This window comes from Rhinolophus ferrumequinum, chromosome 3 (genome assembly GCF_004115265.2).
Source record: "Rhinolophus ferrumequinum isolate MPI-CBG mRhiFer1 chromosome 3, mRhiFer1_v1.p, whole genome shotgun sequence".
NCBI lineage: Eukaryota > Metazoa > Chordata > Mammalia > Chiroptera > Rhinolophidae > Rhinolophus > Rhinolophus ferrumequinum.
In genome coordinates, this window is record NC_046286.1 from 45,712,282 (window position 1) to 45,737,563 (window position 25,282).

A 25,282-nucleotide genomic window follows, 5' to 3' on the forward strand; every position below is an offset into this window, starting at 1 on the left:
TAAGACTGTGTACTAAACACTGTTGACTTTCAGAAGGCCTAACATGTTATTTTCACTCTTATGTAACTCTAAAGTGCTTACAGCCTTTTTAAAAACATAATACAGACCAACAACCATGAATCAAAAACTATTATGAGAAACAAGGAAGGAACCTAGCTTAAGTTTCCATCACTAAGAACCTTACTAAGGAGGCGGAGACTTGCTTAATTGTACATTTGTCCAAAATAGTACTATATTAAAAACAAAAGTACGATATTCAAGTAATTGCTGGAAAAACTCAAGACAATTTGGCAGGAAAATATCATTCATGTTCCTTTTACAAGCTGAATTAGGATACATTATAAGTATTAATTAGAAAATGTTACCTTTCTTGAAGTATAAATGTCAAAAAATGGCTTATTTCTGACACTAAATGGTTCCTGTGTTTTGTCAATGAGCCCAGTCTTCATTTTTTCATGACGAGGATTTATTATTTCTCGTTCTATACACTGCAGACGAATATTAAAATCACAATCTCCAACTGGTTGTGCCTGAATTAAATGAGACAATTATTTAATTTTCGACTCTAAAGACTATTTTTTCAGCATAATTATCAAGGCTGTCACATTATACAGATGTCTGTGTAAACAGCATCCTTTGGAGCAGCCCAATGCACAGCCTGCACAACCGTACACGCTAGCCCTGAAAATTAATTTGACTAATGATGGAAGCATACTTAAACACACAAACACACAGTTATTTATTTGAAAATTATAAATGCATAAAATAGTATGGGAAAGTGGTATAAATCTACTCTAATAAAAATTGATCCAAAATTTTCACATCTGAATTAAAGTATGACTATACTCACTATTAATTTTTATCACTTATATGAAAAACCTGTATGAAAACTAAAATCCACATAATTCTGGAAAGTATAAGCAAATAAGCAAACAATACATCAAAATAAGCAGTATCACCACCTATGTTTTTTGTTGTTTAAAGTGCTACCACTTTACAGGCATCAATAAGTAGAAGGTATTTATTAGACAAATACATGCTCAACTCTGAAAACTAATATAGAACACAGTTTACATAATATATTCAACGATACAGTTATAAAGAAAGTTCTCTTCCCCCCAAATGTCCACATACAGTATATATACTACATGATACATAGTACATACTCCTATGGTTTAAACCATAAAATAAAAAGTGCATGTATGCTTTGGTATGAGTGGAGGGGAGGGACTTGCCCGAGCCTAATGGTACATACAAATATTGTTTAACACATCATCCGTGCAACAGTAAGCGTCCAGATTAGCAGCATCACCTCAATGGTCTATCAAGTACCACTCTTCTTTACTCAGCAATTGTACACCCGTCAATGCATTTTTCCCATCTTTTCTGTCTTCTTCCTCTTCTCAAATCTATATTACTCAACCTAACATTCACCCAAGTTAATGTTCATGAAGGGTGGCAGCACTTGCTTAAGCTGTGAACAATCAAATGCCTTGAAGATGACTTTTTCTGAACTTTGAAAGGATGATAATTTTGATACTCAGCAAAGAAAAAGGAGCAAGAGAAAGTAAGCAAGAGCTAGGTATGAGGTAGAATATGTTCCCATTACATTCAGGCCTATAACTGTTTGTGAAGGGTATTTATTGAGGAAATGCTAGTAAATAATCACAAAATCCATGTGTAATCTAAAATACTAGGTTTATCAGATTAATTCAGACCCCTGTAAAAGTCAAGTGGGACAAACAAGCCCTTCATTTTAAGAAAGAACGAAAGTCTAACAACTGTTAAAAATAAATTCGTCTCGTCTAAATTCCTTCCTAGATACATTTCATTTTAAAATATACATAAATTCACTAAAACAACAAGAATAGATTGAAAGCAAGTTTACCTTCAAATCTATGCTGCCTATCATAAAGAAAGCTCTTGATAGATAGGTGTTGTTGAATCATTCAGAATAGACTACAGGGAGCACTCAATATGTATCAACTAATTAGCCTGCTTTGCGTTCTTTCTCACTTCAAAACACTATCCATGCTGCCACTGGAGTTATCTTTCAAACAATAAAAGTATGATCATATCATTACCTTAACTAAATCCTTCAATAGGGTCCTATTACAAACAGAACTAAGCTAAAATGCCTTATTCAAGTAAACTGGCCCCCTACTCACCAATCCATTCTCATTTTCTGCTATGTTTCATGTATCACCACACATCAAATACACTGACAACCATCTAATGCTCCTGACCTTCAAAATTAAACTGTGTCACTTTCTCTGTAGGAAATTCCACACTTCAATGACTCAACTATACCCAGAGTAAGTTGGAATACTCTCCTCTCCATTATTTCTCATATATTTCTATATCTCTCATATATCTTTGTAGTTATACTTATTATATTACTATTGTTATTTCTTTACTTATATATTCTCATCCATAAAACCAATGGTCTGCAAATTTATTTTTATTTTGTATCCAAACACATACCATGTTTCCCCAAAAATAAGACCTAGCCCAATAATCAGCTCTAATGCGTCTTTTAAAGCAAAAATTAATATAAGACCTGCTCTTATATTATATTATCATATATTCTATTCTATTCTATAAGACCCGGTCTTATATTATAGTAAAATAAGACCGGGTCTTATATTAATTTTTGCTCCAAAAGACGCATTAGAGCTGATTGTCTAGCTAGGTCTTATTTTCAGGGAAACATGGTATCCTAACAAATGTATATATGTATATTAACTTCTAATAAATTGCAGACATGTACAATTGTGTATGTTATAAAACATAAGAATTGAATAAATATGTAAAAAATAAACAGAAGTTCTCCTGTTTTCTTCTCAAAGCCCAATAAATTGTTGTGGAAGTGGCCTTTGGAGGCCAGTGCACTAAATTATGAATTCTCTAAAGGCAAGAAATTATGTCTTATTCATCTGTATACCCAATACCTAGAACAATACTTGATATATAAAAGATAATCAATTAAAATCTTGCTGAACAAAATAAAGAATTGAAATTTTTTTAACTGTGATTTTTTTTAATAATAGTGATCTTAATTTGGTGATTCAAAATAAACAGAGTGGTTAATCAACAATGAAGCCTAGATAGTAAATTAAAGAGTTAAATATATGGTGTTTTAATTATAAATATATCCTACTATCAGAAATATTTAAAATCAATGAAGTATGGTAAAAGGCACTCAATAAATATTTACTGAATGAATGACTATAAACCTAGAAATGAAAATGATTAATCATTTTAAATCGAAATATGGATGAATTTCCTAAATAAAGACACAAACACACAAACTTTGAGTTCTAATAAGTTTGATTTCATTAAATGAAAAACTTCTGTGGGTCAATGCAAACTAAATTATAAAAGACATTGTTTGCCACATTTATAACCAAGAAATAATTAGAATACAGAAAAGATAATGAATTCCTACACATTAAACAGAAAAAAAAGGTTGGCAACCAAAGAGAAAATTAAAAAATTATTTGAATCTACAATTAAGTCATTAAAGAAAAAAAACAAATGAGTAAAAATATATGAAATATACTTAACTTCATTAGTAATCAGGGAAAAGCAAATGAAAACAAAGTGAGATATCATTTCACACATATCCAAATGGCAAAAATTGGTTATCTGATAATACGAACTGTAGCAAATTGGTATAACTACTTCTGAGAGGAATTTAGCAATGCAGCTAATAAAGCTGAAGTTGCCAATACAATGAGAATCTCCATGTTGCAGGGATAAGGGACAGGACTTTTTAAAATACTTTCCAGATGATTATATCCCAAGAATGAGAAGTGTCCTAGAGAAACTTCAACACATGTGCACAAGAATAAAACATATAAAACTGTTCAACGCACACACTATGGAAATTCAAATGACCATCAAAAGGAAAAAAGATGGTCAAATATACGGTGATAGAAGGAGAACTGACTTTGGGTGATGAACACACAATGTGATAAATAGATGATGTAGTACAGAACTATACACTTGAAGTCTATGTAACTTTTGTCACCCCAATAAATTTTAATTAAAAAAAAAAGAGGAGAAAAGATAAATTCCATATATTTATACAATATAATCATCAACAGTAATTAAAGTGAATGAACTAAAGCTACACGCATTAACAGATAAATCTACAAAATACTGTGGAGCAAATATTGGGTACCACAGTACGGTACTATGACATTTATATCACTAGAAACCTTGCAAAAGAACACCATATCTAGCTTATAGACACAAACATTGATAGTCAAGGTATTAAAAACATTCGTGGGGATAATAAACACCAAATTCAGGGTAGAAGATGTTACTTCTGGGTCAAGGATAGGATGATAGAGGTGGGCACAAGAAACCTCTACCGAATGAATCTGTAACCATTTATTTCTTATTAAAAAGAAAGTGGAGTAAAAATGACAAAGTTAAGCTTCAACAAATCTGGTGGTCAGTACATAAGTATTCTTTATATTATTCTCTGTACTTTGGTGTATGCTGAAATTTTTCCTATTTTTTTAACGAACTGGAGGGTTACTGTCTATGACAAAGTCCCCAGGCTAAGAAGTAAACCTGCACTACACACACTTCACAGCAGAGCTCAGTATAAAGAGGCAAAGGAGACAGTGCTTCCCCATTCACAAAGAAACAAGGCAGTCCCCACCCTTTATGTCTCATTATGGGCCAAGGAACATTATTCCAAGATCTGTGATAAGAGTAAGTCAATTCTGGAAAGCATCACTTTTGAGGAATACAGTAGTCACAGACAGAACAAAATTCAAACTTGATGGTTTTTGACCTTGAGTTTCTTATATTTGAAATTCTGTTTAAAATACAGAAATTCAACAAAATAAAATGAGATATATACATTGAAAATTTCCAGGAAAAAATGCCATTAAGTGATATGGATTAAGGTAATCTTGAATATTAATACTGCAATTTAAAATATATACTCCTCAAAAAAAAGGTTTTAAAAAGTTATAAATCTTCCAAACCTTAAAACTTAACACTTTTAATTCCAGAATTCTTAATTGCTTTCAGTCTGCTTGGAATAATAAATGATTATACAATCTGAATAATGTATTTCTAGAGCAATGATTATACCTTTTCATAGATGTACACTACTGAATTTCTTCTATTACAGAATTCATCTTGTACTACCTAAATAATTTTGACATTCAATTAAACACTAACAAGCAAACAGATTCTTGGATAGTCTAAACTACAGGAAATGGATAGAGAATATAATTTCTCTTTTTTGATACCTATTTATAATAGGGAATTTTATACTTTGTTTTTAAGTTTCCTGCCTATACTCAAGAATACCATATTTGTGCCTCCAAGTTATACATTCAACACTCACAATCAGTTTCCCCTCTCTTTTTTTTAAATGACAATAATAAAATTGGGGGACTCCTTTTTTAAATCAAATACAGGATAACTAAAACCAAGACATTTCCATTTTACAATATATTATCTCGTTTTATCCTAGTTAAACTGTTTTTCTTTACTCAGTTGAAGTACCTAAAGAATCTAAAGACAAATGTGCAAAATATTAGGCAACAAGAGAAGGAAAAGATGTAAAAGTAACTTGAAAGAATCACAATTTTTCTTTCCTGCTATATCTAAGGTAGCAACACTTTTTATTTGTTAAAAACATCTATTATCTCAGTGACCATTTTTATTTTATAAATTATAGAAGATACTTACATTGAATTTAATTATGTCATAAATCAAATATCGAGGAACGGCTTGTCCATTTACTCTGTCAATAATCATTTCCTTCAAAGAGAAAAGAAGATAAGTTTCTTCATTCTTTAACAGCAATTTCTTTAATTTGATGGAAATGTAACATATACACAGAAAGCACATAAATTATACAACTTGATGAAATTTCAAAGTGAACACACTTATACCCAGATCAAATCAATACTGTCAGCACCCCAAAAATCCCCATCACAAATTTATTCTGTATTGAAATACAATCATATGACAATATCTCCTTATATTTTTTTATATTTTAATTTCTATGTTATATTTTGTTTTATGTTTGAATTACTAAGCTACTATTGGGATAAAAAGACTACAAATTTTGAATTCCAAATATCAGGGACATTTTAAAAATAATTTTGTTAAATCATTATTGCTTTATATTTTGTTATATACCAATTACTTTAATCACAAAATCTACAGGTATAAATGGTGCCCTTATAATAGATATAATCCCCTGATGACCCACGTGGTTCCATGTCCGTCTATTTTGATCAAAGGGGAACAGGACGAAAGAACATATCACAGCCATTAAACGAAAAGAACTTAAATTTTGCATTGACAGAAAAGACTAAAGAATGATTACAGGTAAAAATGTAGTATTTTATAAAATTTGAATTCTTAATAATAGGTTTGACCTAAAATTACTATACTTTCCTATAGTCTTCCAAACTAAACAGGTTTTTTAATCTAATTTCATGACAGAAATTCCACACACAACCATCTAGAATTACAAACACACTGATTTAGGACAAGTATATTTTGTTGTTTTAAGAAATTATTACCAATTAATTTCTTTTTCAAATATGTATTTGCTAAGCTACAAACATATTAATGATTATTGTCTTGAATCTAACTCTCACTTTCATTGTTTTAAACTGTTTAATGAAATATTTTAATACTTGTATCTGAGAATTTTACGAGCCACAAGGCGGTGCCAATAATAGGTTTCAATTAATCATTCTTTTCAAAACTGGTAGATGGAAATTAAGTGGCCTTCCAGGTTCAGATTGCAGACATCACAGAATTTCCCTCCCAAAATACCTGATGAAATGAGCAACAACATATCTTTCTTTAAACATTAATAAAAGCAAAAAAAAAAATTATTATCAGCAAGTAAAACAAGTAAAAAGGAATAAACAAATGAGTAAGCTTTAAAAATTGACAGCACGAAAACTACCACGATTCTAGTGGAACAAAAAGGCACAGCAGGGTTCAGCTCCAAGCCCACTAAATCCCCAGAAGCTCTACTTGTAAAATGACAAATTATTGATAACTGTCACTATTACACTCAAATACAGACAAAAACTCTGGTTATTCTCATCCTCTTTTTTTCCCCTCTTCTCATTTGTAGAGTAATAAAAATAGCAGGACACTCTTTCTGCCTGAAGTAGAGGCTCCCAGACTCCATGCTAAACTGAAGAAATAGTCTGAGCATTATTGGAATAAAACATGGTTCCCAACTAGCTGAAGAAAAACATTCACCAAGAGTTTTTAAAAGAGAACAGAACCCAGGGAGTCTAACAAAGACCCGATACCCCGGCTGAGTTCTTTCCAATAACACACTCAACACAATGTCCCCTTCCCCACAGCTGCCATCTCTGCCCTAGGCTACAGAAAAGTAAGTAAACAAATTAACTAAACTTCAAACTTAGTTTAAAAAATTGGAACCCTGTACACTGTTGGTGGGATTGTAAAATGGTACAACCACTATGGAGAATAGTATGGCAGTTCCCTCAAAAAATTAAAAATAGAACTATCTTATGATCCAGTGACCTCACTATGGGTATGTATCCAAAAGTATTGAAAGCAAGGTTTTGAAGAGATATTTGCACACCCACGTTTATAGCATTATTCCAATAGCTAAAAGGTAGAAGCAACCCTAATGTATATATATGCCACCTTTATTTATCCATTCATTTGTTGGACATTTTATACATACACATGTGCCCGCGTGTGTATAATGGAATATTATTCAGTCTTGAAAAGAAAAGAAATCTATCAAATGTTACAACATGGATAAACCTTGAGGACATTATGCTAAGTGAAATAAGCAAGTCAGAAAAGGACAAATACTGTATGATTTCACTTATATGAGATGTTGAAAGTGGTTAAATTCATAGAAATAGAAAGTAGAATGATGGTTGCCATGGGCTGGGGTGATGGGGAGCTGTTTCATGGATATAGAGTTTCAGTTTTACATGATAAAAAAGTTCTGGAAATGAGCCCTATAACTGTCCCAGCTTATTGCAAGGAGAGTTTCCAGGCTTCATGCAGGCAGGGGGATTATAGGTGGAACCTAGCTTTCTCCATGAGTTGAGAAAATACAACGGGTTGTCCAGGGAAACCAATGATGCTAGAGTTCTTAGGGTAGAGCATGAGAGAGAGAGAGAGAGAGAGAGAGAGAGAGAGAGAGAGAGAGAGAGAGAGAGAGAACAGAGAGAGAGAGAGAGAGAGAGAGAGAGAGAGAGCCCCCGCACGCCAGCGCCCGCCCCAGGAAAAGAACTCCAGATATCTACAGATAGACCCCTTTGAATATTTAGCAGAGTATACATGTGAGGAAACTATTCAAGGCCAGGCAAGGAAAAGTCTTAAAGGGAACCATATCTAGCACTGACACGAGGTTGGGAATAATGCCCGTTCCCACCAGCCAGATTAGAAAATCTCATAATTCACAGGGTAATGAGTACTCAGAAGGAGCTTGTCTCAGTAGTGGAGAATATTATTCCTAGACTAAAGACTGCTGTAGTCCACCTAACAAATCTCAAAAGCAAGACTCAAAAGGCACAAACTAGTTCCAAATAAATTAACTACATCCCAGAACAAAGCTCACAAATATTTATAGGAATACAAAAATATCAAGCCGCCAAAATGGCAAAATTCAAAATGCCTGGCATCTAATTGAAAATTACCAGGTATACAAAGAGGTAAAAATATACAACCCATAAAAAGGGGGGGGGGGGAATCAATCAATATAGACCCCAGAGTGAGAGAGGTGTTAGAGTTATTGGGCAAGAACACTAAGATGGCTTATATAACAGTATTCCACATATTCAAAAGTTAAGTAGAGACATAGAAGAGACACACACACACACAGAGGCTCAAAATGAATTTCCAGAGGTAAAAACTACGTCTGAGGTGAAAAAATACTGTGGTTGGGATGCATAGCAATTTAGACACTGCGGAAGTAAAGATTAGTTAACTTGAAGATATAACAGAAACTAGCCAAAATGAAACACAGAGAGAAAAAAGTTTGTTTGTTTTAATTAAAAGAGCATTAGTACTTATATCTCCAAAAGGGGGAATGGCAGAAATAATGGCAAAAAATTTTCTACTTTTGATGAAAACTTTAAAAGATACTCAAGAAACCCCAAGCATAAGAAACCTGAAGAAAACTACACCAAGGCACATCAACTTTATATCACTCAAGAGCTTGTTAGAAATTGCCCCACTATCTTTTGGTATTAAATATTACTGTGGAGAAATATGAAGCTTGAATCCTTCATTATGGTTCCCACTCAACCCCCCCCCAAAAAAATTCCTGCATGTTTGTGATTTTTCTATCCTCTATACTTTTCTATATTCCATTCCCTTTAGTTGAAGTCCCCGGGCATCCACTCTTCTGCCTATCTATCCAGTATCTCCTGAACCCAAACTATGTATTAGGCATAGCTCTAAGTGCTAAAGAAATTAAACACACAGTGCCTATCTTCAAAGAACTTAAAGTCCCAGAAAGAGTGGAAAATGTATAAGGAAATAAATCCAACGAAGCATTATACCTTTAATAACGGATGGTCATATAGATAGAATGACCTAAAAGTCTAAACCAGAATATTTCTGAGACTGAAACTTATTGCTATTAACTAGTTTACTATTTAATAGCTATACTAATTCAACAGGTATATACCTATCCTATGCCAGCCAAATAAGGACATAAGATATAAGGTTAAGAAGTAGTAGTTATTTCTACTTGAAGAGTAAAAGAATGGTTTGATAAGGTGCACTGCCCTTAGTTGAACCCTGAAAGATGCAGTGGACATTTTCTAGCAGGACGGTGGATAGAACAAAAGGTATTACAAAGGTAAGACAAATGATGGTTTGGGGTAAATTGTCAAAGCTCAGTATAAGAGGAACTTATGGTTCAAGGGCTCACAGTCAAAGATGATGCTAAAGACATTGGCATGGCCTGGATATAAAGATCATGTTGAGTAGTTTGGCTTTAGTGCTATGGGCAACAAGGAACCTTTGAACGGTTTCAATCAAAGAGATAATTAACTGTTCTCTGGAAAACCTGTGGGCACTCAAAGCTCATCTCAAAGGTAACCCATTCCTTAAAATCCTTTCAGATAAAGCCGACTCATTTCTAATTATCGGAGTTCATCCAGGTGATGAAATGCTCTGGAATTAGGTAGCAGTAATCGTTGCACAATCCTTCGAATATACTAAAAACCACTGAATTGTACACTAAAATGATGAATTTTAAAGTATGCTAGTATATTTCAATTTTTAAGAATAAAAATAATTTCTTTTTAAATCCTAAAATCAATTCTTCAGAGTGAAGGAAAATGATAGAACCCCAGACACACAGCATATATTCAATGTAAGTTATGTACATATTGATTATACATGTTCTATAAACATGGGCACAATAAAATGACTAAAAGGAAGTACATCAAAATGTTAAAATGCAATCTCTTCTGGGATAATTGAATTTTTCTATTTTATAATGTACAGACTTACTAAAATTTTAACAATGAGCATGCATATTCCTTTATAAAAAATTAACAGTTGAAAAGACACGCCTTTTTTCCAAGATTCTTGCTATTAACTTTAATGATTAACTGCCATATCTTCCTCTTAGCTTCAATATAAAATTGATTGAATTTCACTGATTTGTTTCAAGTGAATTAATGCCATATTTTAAACTCCTATTTTCCACATTTCGTGGGTCAAAGAATATCATTTAGAGAGAGAAACAAAAGCTTCAGTGCTCTCATCTGACAGCCAGACAATTAGGTAGTTTTGAGTTATTCTAGGATTTGGAATTTTACAAAAACAACTTGCAAATGAAAATACAGAAGAAACAGGAAACTACAGAGGACTGTTTTAATTAACTAACTGGAAAAACAGATATGACAACTATAATTTTGGTCCAAGTAAATTGATACCATGAATCATATTGCTATTTTAAAACCTCACAAGAGTCTATTATGCTGCTCTCAGTTATCCAACTTTGGGGTGAAAATAAATAGTATTGCTAAGTTAAATCTGAAGATGGTTAAACATCTAATTTTCAAGCATTATTTCCTACCTGGAATGCCCTTCAAGCATTATTTCCTACCTGTAATGCCCTCAGCCTATGTCCAACAAAACGCTCTTTTTACATAAATTTTCCATATCGAATGCCAACTCCTCTATTATACATCTTTAGTTCCTAACTAGATGCGATTTATTTCTCTTCCAAACCACAAAAGGACTTGTTTTAAATACCAATTATTTGGTATTATCAGCACTTTACAAACCACCACAACAGCACCAAGAACTAAGTATTGTTATTAGCCTCACTTCGTTATAGATGAGGAAACTGAGAAAATTATATAAGGTCCCTCATGTAATAATGAATGGAGTCAATAAGGCACCATGATTTAGTTAGGGCTCTTAACCACTATGATATACTATCCCTTAAAATGGAAAAGTCCTTCACCAAATTAGAAAATATAAAATTTTTAAAACCTACCGTTTAAGACAATGTACAGAAACTTTATATATGGTTGGTAAATTGTACATGTGTTCAAACTTTCTGGAATTACACATGTCAATATTTAAAATGGGCATGCCCTCGAATCCAGCATGGTGAACACAGTACAGCCTGTTACTATCCCTTCCTTGGGAGCCCAATTCCCACACTCCAACTGGTGCTGCTACCAATGAGTTCCTGGCCTCCACTGCCTCTCCTCCATGGTATATAATTCAGGCAAGGCCCTCTGGAGTGGAGTCTTCCCTGGGATCAACATTATGGATGTTGGGAGAAAATGTTATCTTTCAGCTTGAGTGGCAATGAAATTTGCCTCTCAAGTGGCAAGAACCTTCATGCGGAATGAAACCAAACAGACAAGTAAAGCAAAGACAGCGAGAAAGACAAAGCGTGGCCACTATTATTTGAGCCAGACCCAGCCTGAATCAGGCCAACCTGAAGCATAATTATCTGAATCACTCTTGTTCTTTTTTTCTTCAGTTACTTTAAATCGGACTTCAGTTACTTGCAATCAAGATTCTAAATACACATTACAAGCTCACCTCTAAGAATCTTTTTAATTATAAAATTGCACAATTGTGAAAGGGAAAGGTATAAGGATATACATTAAAGTGTGTCTTATAATAGAAAATAAAACTACAAAAATCACAATGTCCCCCAAAAAAGGTCTGGTTTAAAAAAATCAAAGAATTGTTTCTTAAAGTTGCCTGACAGAACCACTTGGGCACTTTTTAAAAGTATAGATACCTTGGCCCCTGGGATAATCTAATTCATTAGGACTAGGATGGGCTATTGGAATGCGTCATATTTTTAACAAACATCCCCTACAATTTTCACAATCAAAATAGTTTGGAAACCCCACATTATGGTGTATCACAATGGTGTATCATTCAGACATTTATGAGAAAGATATCCAAAACAAATTGCTAAGTGGAAAAAAAAGACAAGTTACAAAACTCATATATCATTTAGTTCTTTTCATGCAAAATTATGTAATTATCTATGTGTTTACCTATTTGACCAGAGCACTCATTTGCAACCAGGGCAGAGGTGTCATAATTATTCAGAATCTTACTGAGCCCAAAAGGGGGTCCCAATCCCCCTAAAAATTCTGATACACATTCTCTTTAAGAATCTAAGCTGTGAGTTGCTATTATTAATATGAATGTGTTGTATCCCTCAGAAACAGACAGAAGATTGAACTCTGGCACAGAGGAAAATCTGGAATAATGCTCATCAAAATGGTAGGAGTTCAGATAATTCTTACCATCTTGTTTGTAATGCTTTGTATTATTTAGTTTTTATTTACAATGAATCGATATTTTTAGAATTGGGGAGAAGAAAGCTATTTGCATGAAAGCAAGTTAAAACATTTTTAATCAAGTACTTATATGATTATTAAATGCAGATTTTCTGAAATAGGAAAACTTATCACCTTTGAAATTTGAATGTAAAAGTACAGTGGTTGCTTACATACAAAGGCATGCTTCTCTATAAAAAAGAACTATTAGTCCATATAGCTAAAGAGCCAAGGGGAAAATGTGGTATGTCCTATCACTTAATTAAAATTCAACTGACAAGTAAAATAATAAAATAAAATTAGTCTTTTTCAATACGAATTTTGTTTCCAATCACAAAGAACAAAATAATTAGTATTTAATTTTGTTCACTTACTCTCACACCCAAGACAATGATCAAGTGACAGTAACTGCAGGTAAGAAATAAACGGAATTTAACACCCTAATAAAAACTAGATTTGATTCTTTATACATCAATTATACCTAATTTAAAAAAAAACATTAAAAAATTAGGTGCAATTCTTAACTTCCCATTTAATTAATAAAAATACACATTTACGAGAAACAAAAATATCAATGTTTGATTTTTTTTAAAAAGGAAAAAGTATTACTTACCCCATCCAAGAGAGTATTTGATAAATGTATACGGAGATCTTTACGAAATGGAAATTCCAGATTTGAAACATGAAATACTGAATTATCTCTATCAACCATAAAAACTTCATTTGTGCCATCAATCAACATCATATACCTATAAATATTAAAAAGGTAATATTAACAGTATAATCCAAGAATAGAGTCATACGAAATAACAGTTAAATTGTTTTTCCTTAGATTTACAATAGCTATGTGGAATAATGGTCACAAGATTCCCGACCACCCCACATCATTCAAATTAAAGTACCACAAATAACAAATATTCTTTTTAAAAAAATTGTTTCCTATAAAAAAACACAAACTACAGAGAAATCAAAGCTTTTTATGGAGACAATGTGATGCTCAAAGGCAACCTTATGACCCATCTTAGGAAAGAATAGTTCTATAATTTTTATTAGATGTTAAACATCAAAGTTTACAAAACACATCAACACACAAACATGCAATTGACTGCATTTTGTTCGCTCAACAACTACAAATTAGGTATTACTTTCTCCACTTTGCAGTACAAAAAAAGAAAGTCAGTGATTTGCATATGGCCAGACCTCAAACTATCCAATGCCCTTTCTACCACACTCCAGTTAGCAAAACAGTCCCTCTTTGAATCAAAATTACAATACAGCCAGATATCACCATTTCAGGTACAATTCTCATTCGTTACTATAAAATTAAAATATTTTTAAATACAAGCCTTTGAGAATTTCTATTAGCCCTTATCTTCTTAGAGCCAATCAATACATGGGAGAATTTAAATACTTTAACATATGTCATTCTTCAAATGGTCAAGTTACCATCACTGATTCCCATCAGTGGATCAAGAAAGGAGCTCTTCTTCATACTATATATAGAAATACAGTCCGGACAAGTTCAAGCTGAGAAAATTACAGACTGATAGGCAATGCCACCAAACAGATAATGGCAAGATTTGGGGTGAACAGGGAGACCACCACGCCCAGGTACCAAACTCTTCAAAGAATGAGAGAAAATTGACAGCAAGAAATTAGTAAGTTAAAAAAGGCAGGAGCTTCAAAGAAACAGAATCATTTTAGGTTGCTTTTTGTTCGTTGTTAAATGCAAGAATGGAAGAATAATAGTCAGGATGTACCATGGAAAATGGAGGAGAATGCTGAGCAGTTGGTCCAACCTCATACCCATGAGGTATATCAGAAAAAAGAAAGGACAACTGAACGCTGGAGCTGAATCAAGTTAAGGCCAAGGCACAGAAGAAACATTAAATGAAGAGATGGAAGCTAACATGGTACATGGCAGATGTTATAAAAAAGGATAATTTGTTTCATATAAACAAATTAAAAGGATAATTTGTTTCATATAAACAAATTAAACAAGAGAAAATAGACAGGTTTAGGCTAGGTGAGGAGAAATGGGAGAGCTGATTAAGGTAAAAGAAGTGTGTGACAACAGGGTGTAGCGCATCAAGACCAAAGGGGCTGGCTACATGTGGGAACTGGATTGGAAACATGCTGGATTTAGTATTTTTAAAGTAAGTAGTCATAGCAGGCCCCTGTGGAGGAGGTAGAGAGCTCTTGCTACATATTGAAACAGCTGTAGCCCTAGTAGATGGGGATTCTGGAGACTCAGTTTCACTAGAAAATAAAATCTGCCTCAGTCTGGACTGACTGCGTATCTGAGATACTCCTAGACCAACTGCCAGGCCAGCAGGCTGGCAGACAACACGAATATTGAGTTCCCAAAGCCTTCCTGCACATGCTTTTCAAACGCAGCAATTCTTCGTGGGCAAGGAGAATTTAGGCTTCTTGGAAGAAGTCAGCCTTATCCCGAATTGTGTTTCAAAAAGAATTTAAGTCAACATAAGAAAAGGTCAAATAAAAAGCAACTGTGATATCTTCTGCAAAAATGGTATTGAAGACACACTCCATCATGTTGTTTAAGGACCTAAACCAGCATTTTACAAAGCTTAATATTTACTTGAAAAAGCATTTCGTGGCAAAATAAACTAGGGAAACACCTCATCTTTCTCTTAGGTCAAGATACATACTAGGAATATTTAAGGTTATAGGAAAACATATGTAAGTCTGTTTATCTTATTTAGCCCATTTTTTCCTAAACTTAATCCTGACATGTTAATATTTGGCAGAATAAGCATCCTATATTCACAATTGGAGGAAAGCTGGCTTATGCTAATAAATTTTAAAACTCAGGAAAAAATTGGTTTGTTTCTTCTGATCATCTGATGATGACAGAAATTATATTTCCCTTTCCACTGGTTGCCCAGAAGCTCAGAATTAAATACAATGTTCAAATAGAATAAATATTAAATCCCAGGCTGCTAGTATATTTGCTTCTACTGTCATAATTGCTTATTTTCCATCCATATTTTAACACACTTATTTGATACACATATGTGTATGTGTGTATATGTATTATATTATCAGACCTTTCTTTTTACTTAAAGTGAAATACTAAAAGAAATTACTGTCTATATACACTTACACATGAACAGAATAAAAGCCTGAGGAAGAAAAGGCTTTAGAAGATAGAGTTCACTACAAAGGATTGCTCATGGGCAACACAGCTTCAATCTGCGGAGATACCAGAGGAATTATTATTATTCAGCAGTTGGTATTTAGGGATCCTTCTGCACATATACATTTTCAGGCTTTAGAACAAAAGTTTCTGGGATATGATGTTTGGTTTGAACTCCAGTCACTCCAAATCATGTGTTCTTTGGTTATGTGATACCTACAAAAAGTAAGGAGCTATTTCATGTTAGGAGAGAAAGGTAAAAAAAGATGGAAATATTTCCACATTACTCCCGTCTCTGAAAGCAGCCAGATTCTTTAAAAAAGTGGAAACTATCCCATATACTGTCAGATGCTGGCTTAGTACATAACTATGGTTCTACCTTCAGTAGCTCTGAATCACTAGTGCAAAATAATTTCTTATTAATTAGGAAATTACCTCAATAGCAAATTTAATATTCATAATTACTAAGTTGTTCATATTACATCCAGTCTCATTAAAAGACAAAAATTAATTCAGTAGAAGTTTCACTGAATTAGAAAACATTGATTCACTTTTTAAAGTATATATACCAAAGTTGTATAAATTACCAAAAAAAGCCAAATTTATAAACTTCTTTACTTTAAATGCTGGTTTTCCAGCTTTACTAGAAACAATCTTTCAGGGCAGTCACTGAGATGTGAGACAACTAATCAAGTAAAACTAATCAAGTAATTCATACATTAATGAAATTTAGGAAGGACCTAATTAAAGAAGAGAAAAATTGTTTAAAAACATTAGTGACTAATAGCATCTCAGAGTCCTAATTCACATGCCTAATACTAGTAGTCTAAGAGTAAAACAGGATTTAAACATTTTATAATTTAAATTTATCACCAATTCAAACCAAACTTCACCATCAATTACATTTCTAGGAATTTATCTTACACTCTATGAAAGCAGAGATCATATCAATTTTGTTCTTTCCCACAGACCAGGTGTTTGCACTGTCTATTTGAATATACATAGAAGGCACTCAAAAAATACTTGTCAAGCAAGACTGTACATATTAGGATGCTCGTCCCAGCATCTTATAAGTGAAAAACGAGAACTCCAATGTCCATCCTTCAGCAGATCAGTTAAATAAAGACTGCACATCCACGTAAAAGCATACTATTCAAGTACTTTTAAATGTTGATTAAAATCTCCATTAATATGGAAAGAAATTCACAGTATATTAAATGAAGAAAAAGCAAGCTAAAAATCAGAATGCATAATATGATTACAGGGGTAGAGAGAAAAAGCTTTGTATATACAGTACAGGTAGACAGAAAAGCTTACACCAAAATGTTAATAACTGTCATCTCTATGTGGAATTATCAATGATATTTGCTTACTTTATTATATTTTTTGTACATTCACAAATAAACACAAATTATTTTCACAAGCCGGGGTGCGGGGGGGGGGGGGGTGATTAAAGCTACAGAAAAAAAATAAGAAATACAGTCTAATCAGAGTCCAAGGAACACTTCCTTTTGGTTAGTGACAATGAAATAAGATGGGATGCTAAACCTTGTTTGTCATACCACAGCAGCTTCAAAATTAGCAGGTATTTCTCCTCTCCTATTATAGAGTGTCCATACTAGAGCTTTTTGGCAGGTAATAAAAACAGAAAAGTCGATCATTTAAATTAATTAATTTCACCACCATCTCTATCCATTTGTAGTAACTCCTATCAAACTCACTATAGTTTTTCTTTAAAAATAGTCAATTTTTAAAAATCTTTACTACCATGTTTCCCCGAAAATAAGACCTAGCCGGACTATCAGCTCTAATGCGTCATTTGGAGTAAAAATTAATATACGGCCCAGTCTTATTTTAATATAAGACCCTGTCTTATAATATAATATAATATAATATAATATAATATAATATAATATAATATAATACAATACCAGGTCTTATATTAATTTTTGCTCCAAAAGATGCATTAGAGCTGATGGTCAAGCTAGGTCTTATTTTCGGGAAAAAACGGTAAAGGTCCAACCAGGTATCAGGCACACTGCTGGATGCTAGGGATATAACAGTGAACAGCACAGATTCTTCATATAACTTCATGTAATTTATACCCATAGCAAGAAAACAAGACACTAAACAATTAATCGCAAGCACACTAAGTACTGAAAAGGTGAAGCACAGGGTGCTACAGGAGCATATAAAAGGTAGAACCTATCAGAGTTTGGAGGTCAGGAAAAGCATCCTAGGGGGATTCTCATACGGCTGATAATAACAGCAAGTTATTATTACTTATTGAGCAATGCCTATGCCCCGAGCCATGTTCAAAGCACTTTACATGAACTCATTTAAGCCTTTCCAACAAGCTTTCCATGTGGGTAATATTATTATCCCCATTTTCCAGATGAGGAAACTGAAACACACATTAAGGAAGTAAAGGTCATAAGGCCCATAAAAGAGCAAAGCTGATATTACAACCTAGAGCAGAGCCTATCTACAACCTCTACAGTACACAGCCTCTGACCTGCATTGTGCAGGCGTTAGCCAAGCAACCACTGTGGGCCGGAGGGTGAAAGGACGCAGCGGGAAGTTGGTGATAACCAGTGCTTGGTACACATTGTTCCAGGTGCGATATCCTTGAGACAAAATACAAAAAAATGTGCATGTTCTGGCAACTAAAAGCAGCTTCAGAATACTGATGCACGAAGGGAAGAAGGGGAATGGCATGGCTTGAGACTAAAGTAGTAGTCGGGGACTTAGGAATGAAGGAAAACTATTTTTTACTTTATCCTAGAAAATGGAAAACCCCTTGTATGAAAAAAACAGAAACCACAATGGATAACTCAAACACAGGAGATTTAGTACAGGAGACGGGTTATATAGATATGCGAAGGCTGAAAGGGTAAAAAAAGGAAGGTTTAGGTAATCAAGATTAAAAATTGCAGGAAGCACTACCACCTGAAGGGCTGGGGGAACAAAACGGAAGAAGTATGTTATCAGAAGCTAGGAGCCTGGAGGCAGGGCATATGGGGCTGTGCCTGAGAGAGGGTGGGGGAGGCCCATGGAGCTGGGTGCTCAAACCTCTGAGGAGGTAGCACCATATGGCAGGTACCTGGACCTCTAAGAACCGGAGCCCTGCAACTCAAGTTTGAATCTCTCCAGAGGAGGCACAGAAGGGAGGGTGCTCAAACCAGTAAGAGGACAGGCTAGTGGGTGAGGAGATGATACAGGTGGCACTCTCTCCACCCAGGATGGACCACCCTGAAGCTGGAACCTCTGAGGGGAGCAGCATAGCATCCCTGGTGCTGGGAATGCCAAGAGAAGCTGGAGAATGAAGTGATACTTGCCGCTGCCTGCTGGAGGTATACAGACACAAGAAACATCAGAAGACCCTTCTCTCACCTTCCAAATTCCTGCCAGCCTCCTAATGGTAAAACCCAAGAAGCAAGCTGGCGAGGGAGTCGCAGAGTCCCAGTCCCTTATCACAACCCACGAAGGGGGGACAGGAGCTGAGAAGCAGCAGGTAAACAAATGGCAGGCCACTGCAAGGTTCTTAGCAAACAGCAAAATGTGACCTGCATGTTTAAAAGTTCAGCCCTGCATAATGTACACTCCTATAGGGTAGGAACCAATCTGTAGACCAGAGACATTATGTGGCTTCTACAGTACACAACTGGGACTACAATGGCAACAATACTGGGGGGTAAGTGGATCAATTTAAGACATTTCAGAGGGAGACTGACAAGACAATATGCTATTGACTGAATATGGGGCTGAGGGAATAGAAGTGAAGGATGACTTCCAAGCTTCTGGCATGAAGAATTGCGTCTGTTTTATTTACTAAGTCACGGAACATTTAAGGAGGAAAGAGTAATTGTTCCGTGTAGTGTGGGAGACGTGACAGGCACCGTGGTTTGGATGTAAATATGGATGGCTTCATTTTCACATGGGAAACCACAAGGTCCAGATTTTCTCTATCCCTGTTCTTAGCAGGTTGGAAACAGGCTAAGCATCTAGTAAAGCCAGACAACAAATGTTCCTTTCCCAAAACTTTTATCTTGAGTGAGTGGCAAAGAGGCACAGAGACAGCTGAAAAATTATTCAGAGAAACAGTGGGGTGACTGTCAGCAAGTGCCAACGGTGGCTTCATACTCAACGTGCTCTTGTGCCTGACCTTGACTCTGGTGCTTGTTGCCCAGCTTCCCTTGACTCAGATCCATTTTCTGAGACTTATTCTCCTGAGAGCCTTCCAATTTATTCCTTTGCTTAAATTAGCCAAAGTGGATTTCCACTGCTTACAGTCAATGTAATGCTAATGGATACGCTAGGGTTTTCTTCCTCTTTGCCCACTATATATAGCCGAATTCAAGTGCGCGTTAAATGTGCCTACGATGTAACTCCACTGTTATGTCCCCTAACATATCCTCAAGACCAAGGATTACAGGTACTAGCTCTTCACATAACAACTTCATGCCAAGAGACGTGCCGTCCATTTCTCGTCCTTCAACAGAGGTAAGTGTATTATGCTAAGCCCATAGCTTACTTTCCCTTTGTATATTCTCTCTGATAAGAATTCACTGCCAAACCTCTATTGTTTCAATACCAGCTACATTTCCTCTCATTTATATTCCCAATAGAATTGGCACACAAGTCCCTGAAACCCAATTTTCAAGGTTGTAGAGATATACAGAAATAAATTCAGGCATACTAAAATTTCTTATAAAGAAAATTCACAGTTTAGAGCCACTTCCCCAGATACAATTATAAGCCTTCCTAACATAAGAGCAGTTGGTCAGGCTCTGCCCCCTACCCACCAATACCTGTCATACCTTATTCTAAAAACAATACAGGAACAGCTGACTTGCCAGACTCCACCTTTCTTCCTTTCCCATGGAGGCTTATACACACTTTGCCTTTTTCTCTCACTAGCACACTGCTCAGTAACTTGTATCTCTGGTAATCTCTTTTAGAAAGTATATCCATGTCCTCTTTAACCTATTATTTTTTTGGTTCTTTCAACTCTTAACGATAAAGAAAATTTATGTTATATGTATTTCACAATTTTTTTAAACAAAAAAAGAAATTTTCCTCCTTCTCGCCTCATTCACATGGTTCCATTAATGAGCCTAAGAAAACTCTTACCAAGGCTAGTGACACCTCTGTATCAAGCAAAATGAAAACTTGTGTTTAATGGATTTAGACAAAATAAAGCATCAATGTCAGAGTCCCCTTAACAATTTCCATAATACTCTCGGTCTATATCCTCCTTATCTTATAAAATCAAATCTATTTTCCTCAATAGAATTTTTGAACTAGTCAAAATAGTTCTTGTAAACTTCTTACTTTTCTCGCAATTATAGTTTGTTTAGTTACCAGTGGTGAAACAGCACATTTTGTCACTTTTCACAGCAGACATACAAAGTAAATAATTTAGATGCCTTAGGAATTAAGCAAGCTTTATAGGCTACATTGGGAACCTAGCTACTATTCAGACTAGAATTCTATGGAAACACAACCCACAACCTAAAGTTGTATCTACCAACACAAGGTAAGGAATTTCAGCAAAAGACGTCAGATAACTTTAAACATCATTGCTTGCATTGCTTCCACAAAAGGATCAATCAATATGTAATGATCAAACCATGTAATCCTACACGAGTTTTACTTTCAAACTAACAGTTATTCTACTGTTTATCTGACACAAATAACATTTCAACCCGTGGAAAAAAATTATTTGAGGAAGTACAGCTTACTTTATTTCATTTTCCCAGAAATTCAAAGAATTCACATTAAGGTCATTCTTATTTTCACATTAACAAATAAAAGAGAGCATATGCACATACCTCTTAACCTTTTTAAAAATTTTAATGCTGATGTTAACAATCACTGAAATGAAAACACAGTTCTAAATTCACTTGAAGCCCACAGTTTCATTCTACTGTGTGATCACTTACACACAAACAACAGTAATTAAACAGACAAAATGTCTTATTTAATTTTAAATTGCCAAGCCCATTCACTTCACTACCAATTTAATTGTCAAATTTGTCTAACCAGACTTTAATCTCAGAATGTTAATTGTATATTAAATGACACGTCAGAAGCATGCCACTGAACATTTGGACAATTTGCCATAATTTAAATGTCTTCTACCTAAGCATAATTGTCTTTATTTTATATGCTGTTTATACAGCAGATTTTCTACTATGTTTTATTCATCTAAGTTTGTTTAAGCTTGCTACTTGGTAAACTTTGTCTATGGAAAAATCATCAGTCAAAAGAGTTTTATTTCAACTGAGGTAATTCATCACAAGCAAATCTTGAAGACCTAGTGGTACCTACCATTAAAAAAATTACAAATTCTCCAAGCCTTCTCATTAAAATATCACGTGTACTTATTTCTATTAACAGATATTAATAATTTTCAAAGCAAAGCTGTTTCTGTTTAAAGAAACCCCTTTCAAGCAGCAAGACTTAGAGTCTAGTGCAAAGCTTAAAAAACAACACTATGAAAGAGTTTGGCAAGGTGTAGGGCCCACTGTCCGTTTGTAGATTTCTCCCTCCCATTCCACAGAATTAATGATACATAATACAAATAATCAAGTATATAATAAGATATAGAGCAAATTTGTTCCAGACCACCCAACAATTAAAAAACAATTTAATTTGCTTACTTTGGTTACATGAAGTGTCAATGGTACCAATGCTATCATAAAGGTCTTCGGAAAGAAAATTCCAGTTCCAAACTCACTTGTGCTTGCTATCTACACCCTTAAAAAACAGGCAGGCAGATTGCAACCAAAAATCTCATCAAATATTATGAAATGATTCTTTTTTTTTATTTATTTATTTCTGCCTTATTACATGCCTATCACATGTCCACTGCATTGTAATATTTACACCAGGATTCAACTGATGGAACAACCACTATCTGAAACATTGTCAATGCTCATGGTAGAGAAAAAGGACCATGTTAGAAGGCCTTTCACAAGTAATTGAATGCTTACAGCTTATTGGCCAGAACTGGTCACATGGTACCATCCAACCTCAGGGAGTGCCAGGAAAGAAAATTCTACCTGCCCAGAAGACAGAACTACATGATGAGTTTTCTTTGATGGATATTACATCCAACATGTCTACCAAACTGTGGCAGTCCTTCTGCAGTATGAAATGATTCTAACTGTCCAACTCCAAACATAGTTTAACTTTAGAATTGCAACTTCCTTGCCCCTTTCTCATTTTCCCATTCTCCACTGCTCCGAAGTTTGTACACACCTACTGCTAAGCCTATATGTCTGTACTACCATCTTGTCCTAAAATACACATCTTGAAACTCTTACTCAAAACTCTGTTCCATAAAATTTCTCATACTCTATATAACAAGTCCTTTTCAAACCACTCTACCATTCTAAGTTTTCCAAAAGTTATAAATATATTATGTATAACAAATAATCACCTCTGGTAGAAAAGAAGCATATGGGAAGCAAGTAGGAGCCTTAAAATCCAATCAGAGATGCCACTTTACTTTGTAATTGAGTTGATTTATAGCTGAAATGCAACAAACATTAAAAAATAATATACTGTAAGTTCATCTCCCAACATTAGTATTAAAGGTATTTGTATTACATACCATTAATTATATATTAAGATATACTAAATAGGAGTGAAGATATCTGTAGGCAAAACAGATGGCATCGACACAGAAAGACATATGGGTGTCTACTGTGGTGGTTAGGAACAGGCATCCCAGACAGGCTCCTCCTAGCTTATGATTTTGCACAAATCACTTAACTGCGCTATGACTCAGTTTTCTCATCAAAAATCTCCACCTCCTAAGGCAGTTGCAAGAATTAAATAAGTTAGTATGCCCATGTTCATAACAACATTATTCACGATAGCTAAAGTGTGGAAGCAATCCATGTGTCCATTGACAAATGAATGGATAAGCAAAATGTGGTGTATATACACAGAGGAATATTATTTGGCCTTAAAAAAGGAAGGAAGTTCTGATATACAAGGTTGGACAGTGAAGTTCACAAACTCATCCTAGGAAAAGTGCTACATACTTCATAGCTGAATATCACTATGGTCACCTTCGAAGTACTCCCCTTGGGAAGCTAGGCATCGATGCCAGAGCCTAGTCCACCCTTCAAAGCAATTTTGGAAGTCTTTCTGGAATGGTCATCAGTGCTGTCGTGGTATTACCCTTGATGTCCTGAATGTCATCAAAATGTCTTCCTTTCAATATTTCCTTTATCTTCGGGTAAAGAAAGAAGTCACTGGGAGCAGACTAGGTGAGTAGGGAGGGTGTTCCAATACAGTTATTTGTTTACTGCTTAAAAAATTCCCTCACAGACAGTGCCGTGTGAGCTGGTGCATTGCCATGAAGCAAGAGCCATGAAGAGGCGAAAAGTTCAGGTCGTCTAACTTTTTCACTCAGCCTTTTCAGCACTTCCAAATAGTAAACTTGGTTAACTCTTTGTCCAGTTGGTACAAATTCGTAATGAATAATCTTTCTGATATCAAACAAGATTAGCAACGTCCTTAATTGTCAGACCTCGTATGCTACAACATGAACGAACCTTGTGGACTTTATGAAATAAGTCAGTCACAAAAAGACAAACACTGTATGATTCCACTTACATGAGGTACCTAAAGTATAAGAAATCAGAATGGCTGTCATCAATAAATCAAAAAACAACTATTGGCGAGGATGTGGAGAAAACGGAATACTTGTGTACTGTCAGTGGGATTGCAAATTGGTGCAGTCACTATGGAAAACAGTTTTGAGGTTCCTCAAAAAATTAAAAATAAAACTACCTTATGATCCAGAAATTCAACTTCTGGGAAATTATCCAAAGAAATCCAAAACACTAATTCAAAAGATATATACACCTCTATGTTCACTGCAGCATTATTTACAATAGCCAAGATACGGAAGCAACCTAAGTGCCCATCAATAAGACAACTGGATAAAGATGATGTGGTACATATATAAATGGAATATTACTCAGCCATAAAAAAAATAATGAAATCTTACCCTTTGCAACTACACAGATGGACCTAGAGGTTAATATGCTAAATGAAATAAGTCAGATAGAGAAAGACAAATACCATATGATCTCACTTATATGTGGAATCTAAAGAACAAAATAAACCAACAAACAAAATAGAAATAGTCTCATACATAGAGAACAAACTGATGGTTGCCAGATGGGAGGGGTCTCAGGGGGCTGGGTAAAAAAAATGAAGGGATTAAGAAGTACAAATTAGTAGCTACAAAATAGTCCTGGGG

The 25,282-nt window shown here is 34.6% G+C and overlaps 1 protein-coding gene across 2 annotated transcripts in view; it reads right to left on the bottom strand.

Annotated features, from left to right (window-relative positions):
• The window catches only part of RNGTT (RNA guanylyltransferase and 5'-phosphatase), a 238,504-nt gene that overhangs the window by 156,760 nt on the left and 56,462 nt on the right, over positions 1 to 25,282 (bottom strand). For both annotated transcript variants that reach the window (XM_033103164.1, XM_033103163.1), the window contains exons 9-11: positions 13,450 to 13,585; positions 5,722 to 5,793; positions 366 to 530 (exon numbers count right to left, since the gene is read on the bottom strand). In XM_033103164.1, coding sequence (XP_032959055.1) covers positions 366 to 530; positions 5,722 to 5,793; positions 13,450 to 13,585 — 373 coding nt within the window. The remainder of the gene's footprint in view (positions 1 to 365; positions 531 to 5,721; positions 5,794 to 13,449; positions 13,586 to 25,282) is intronic.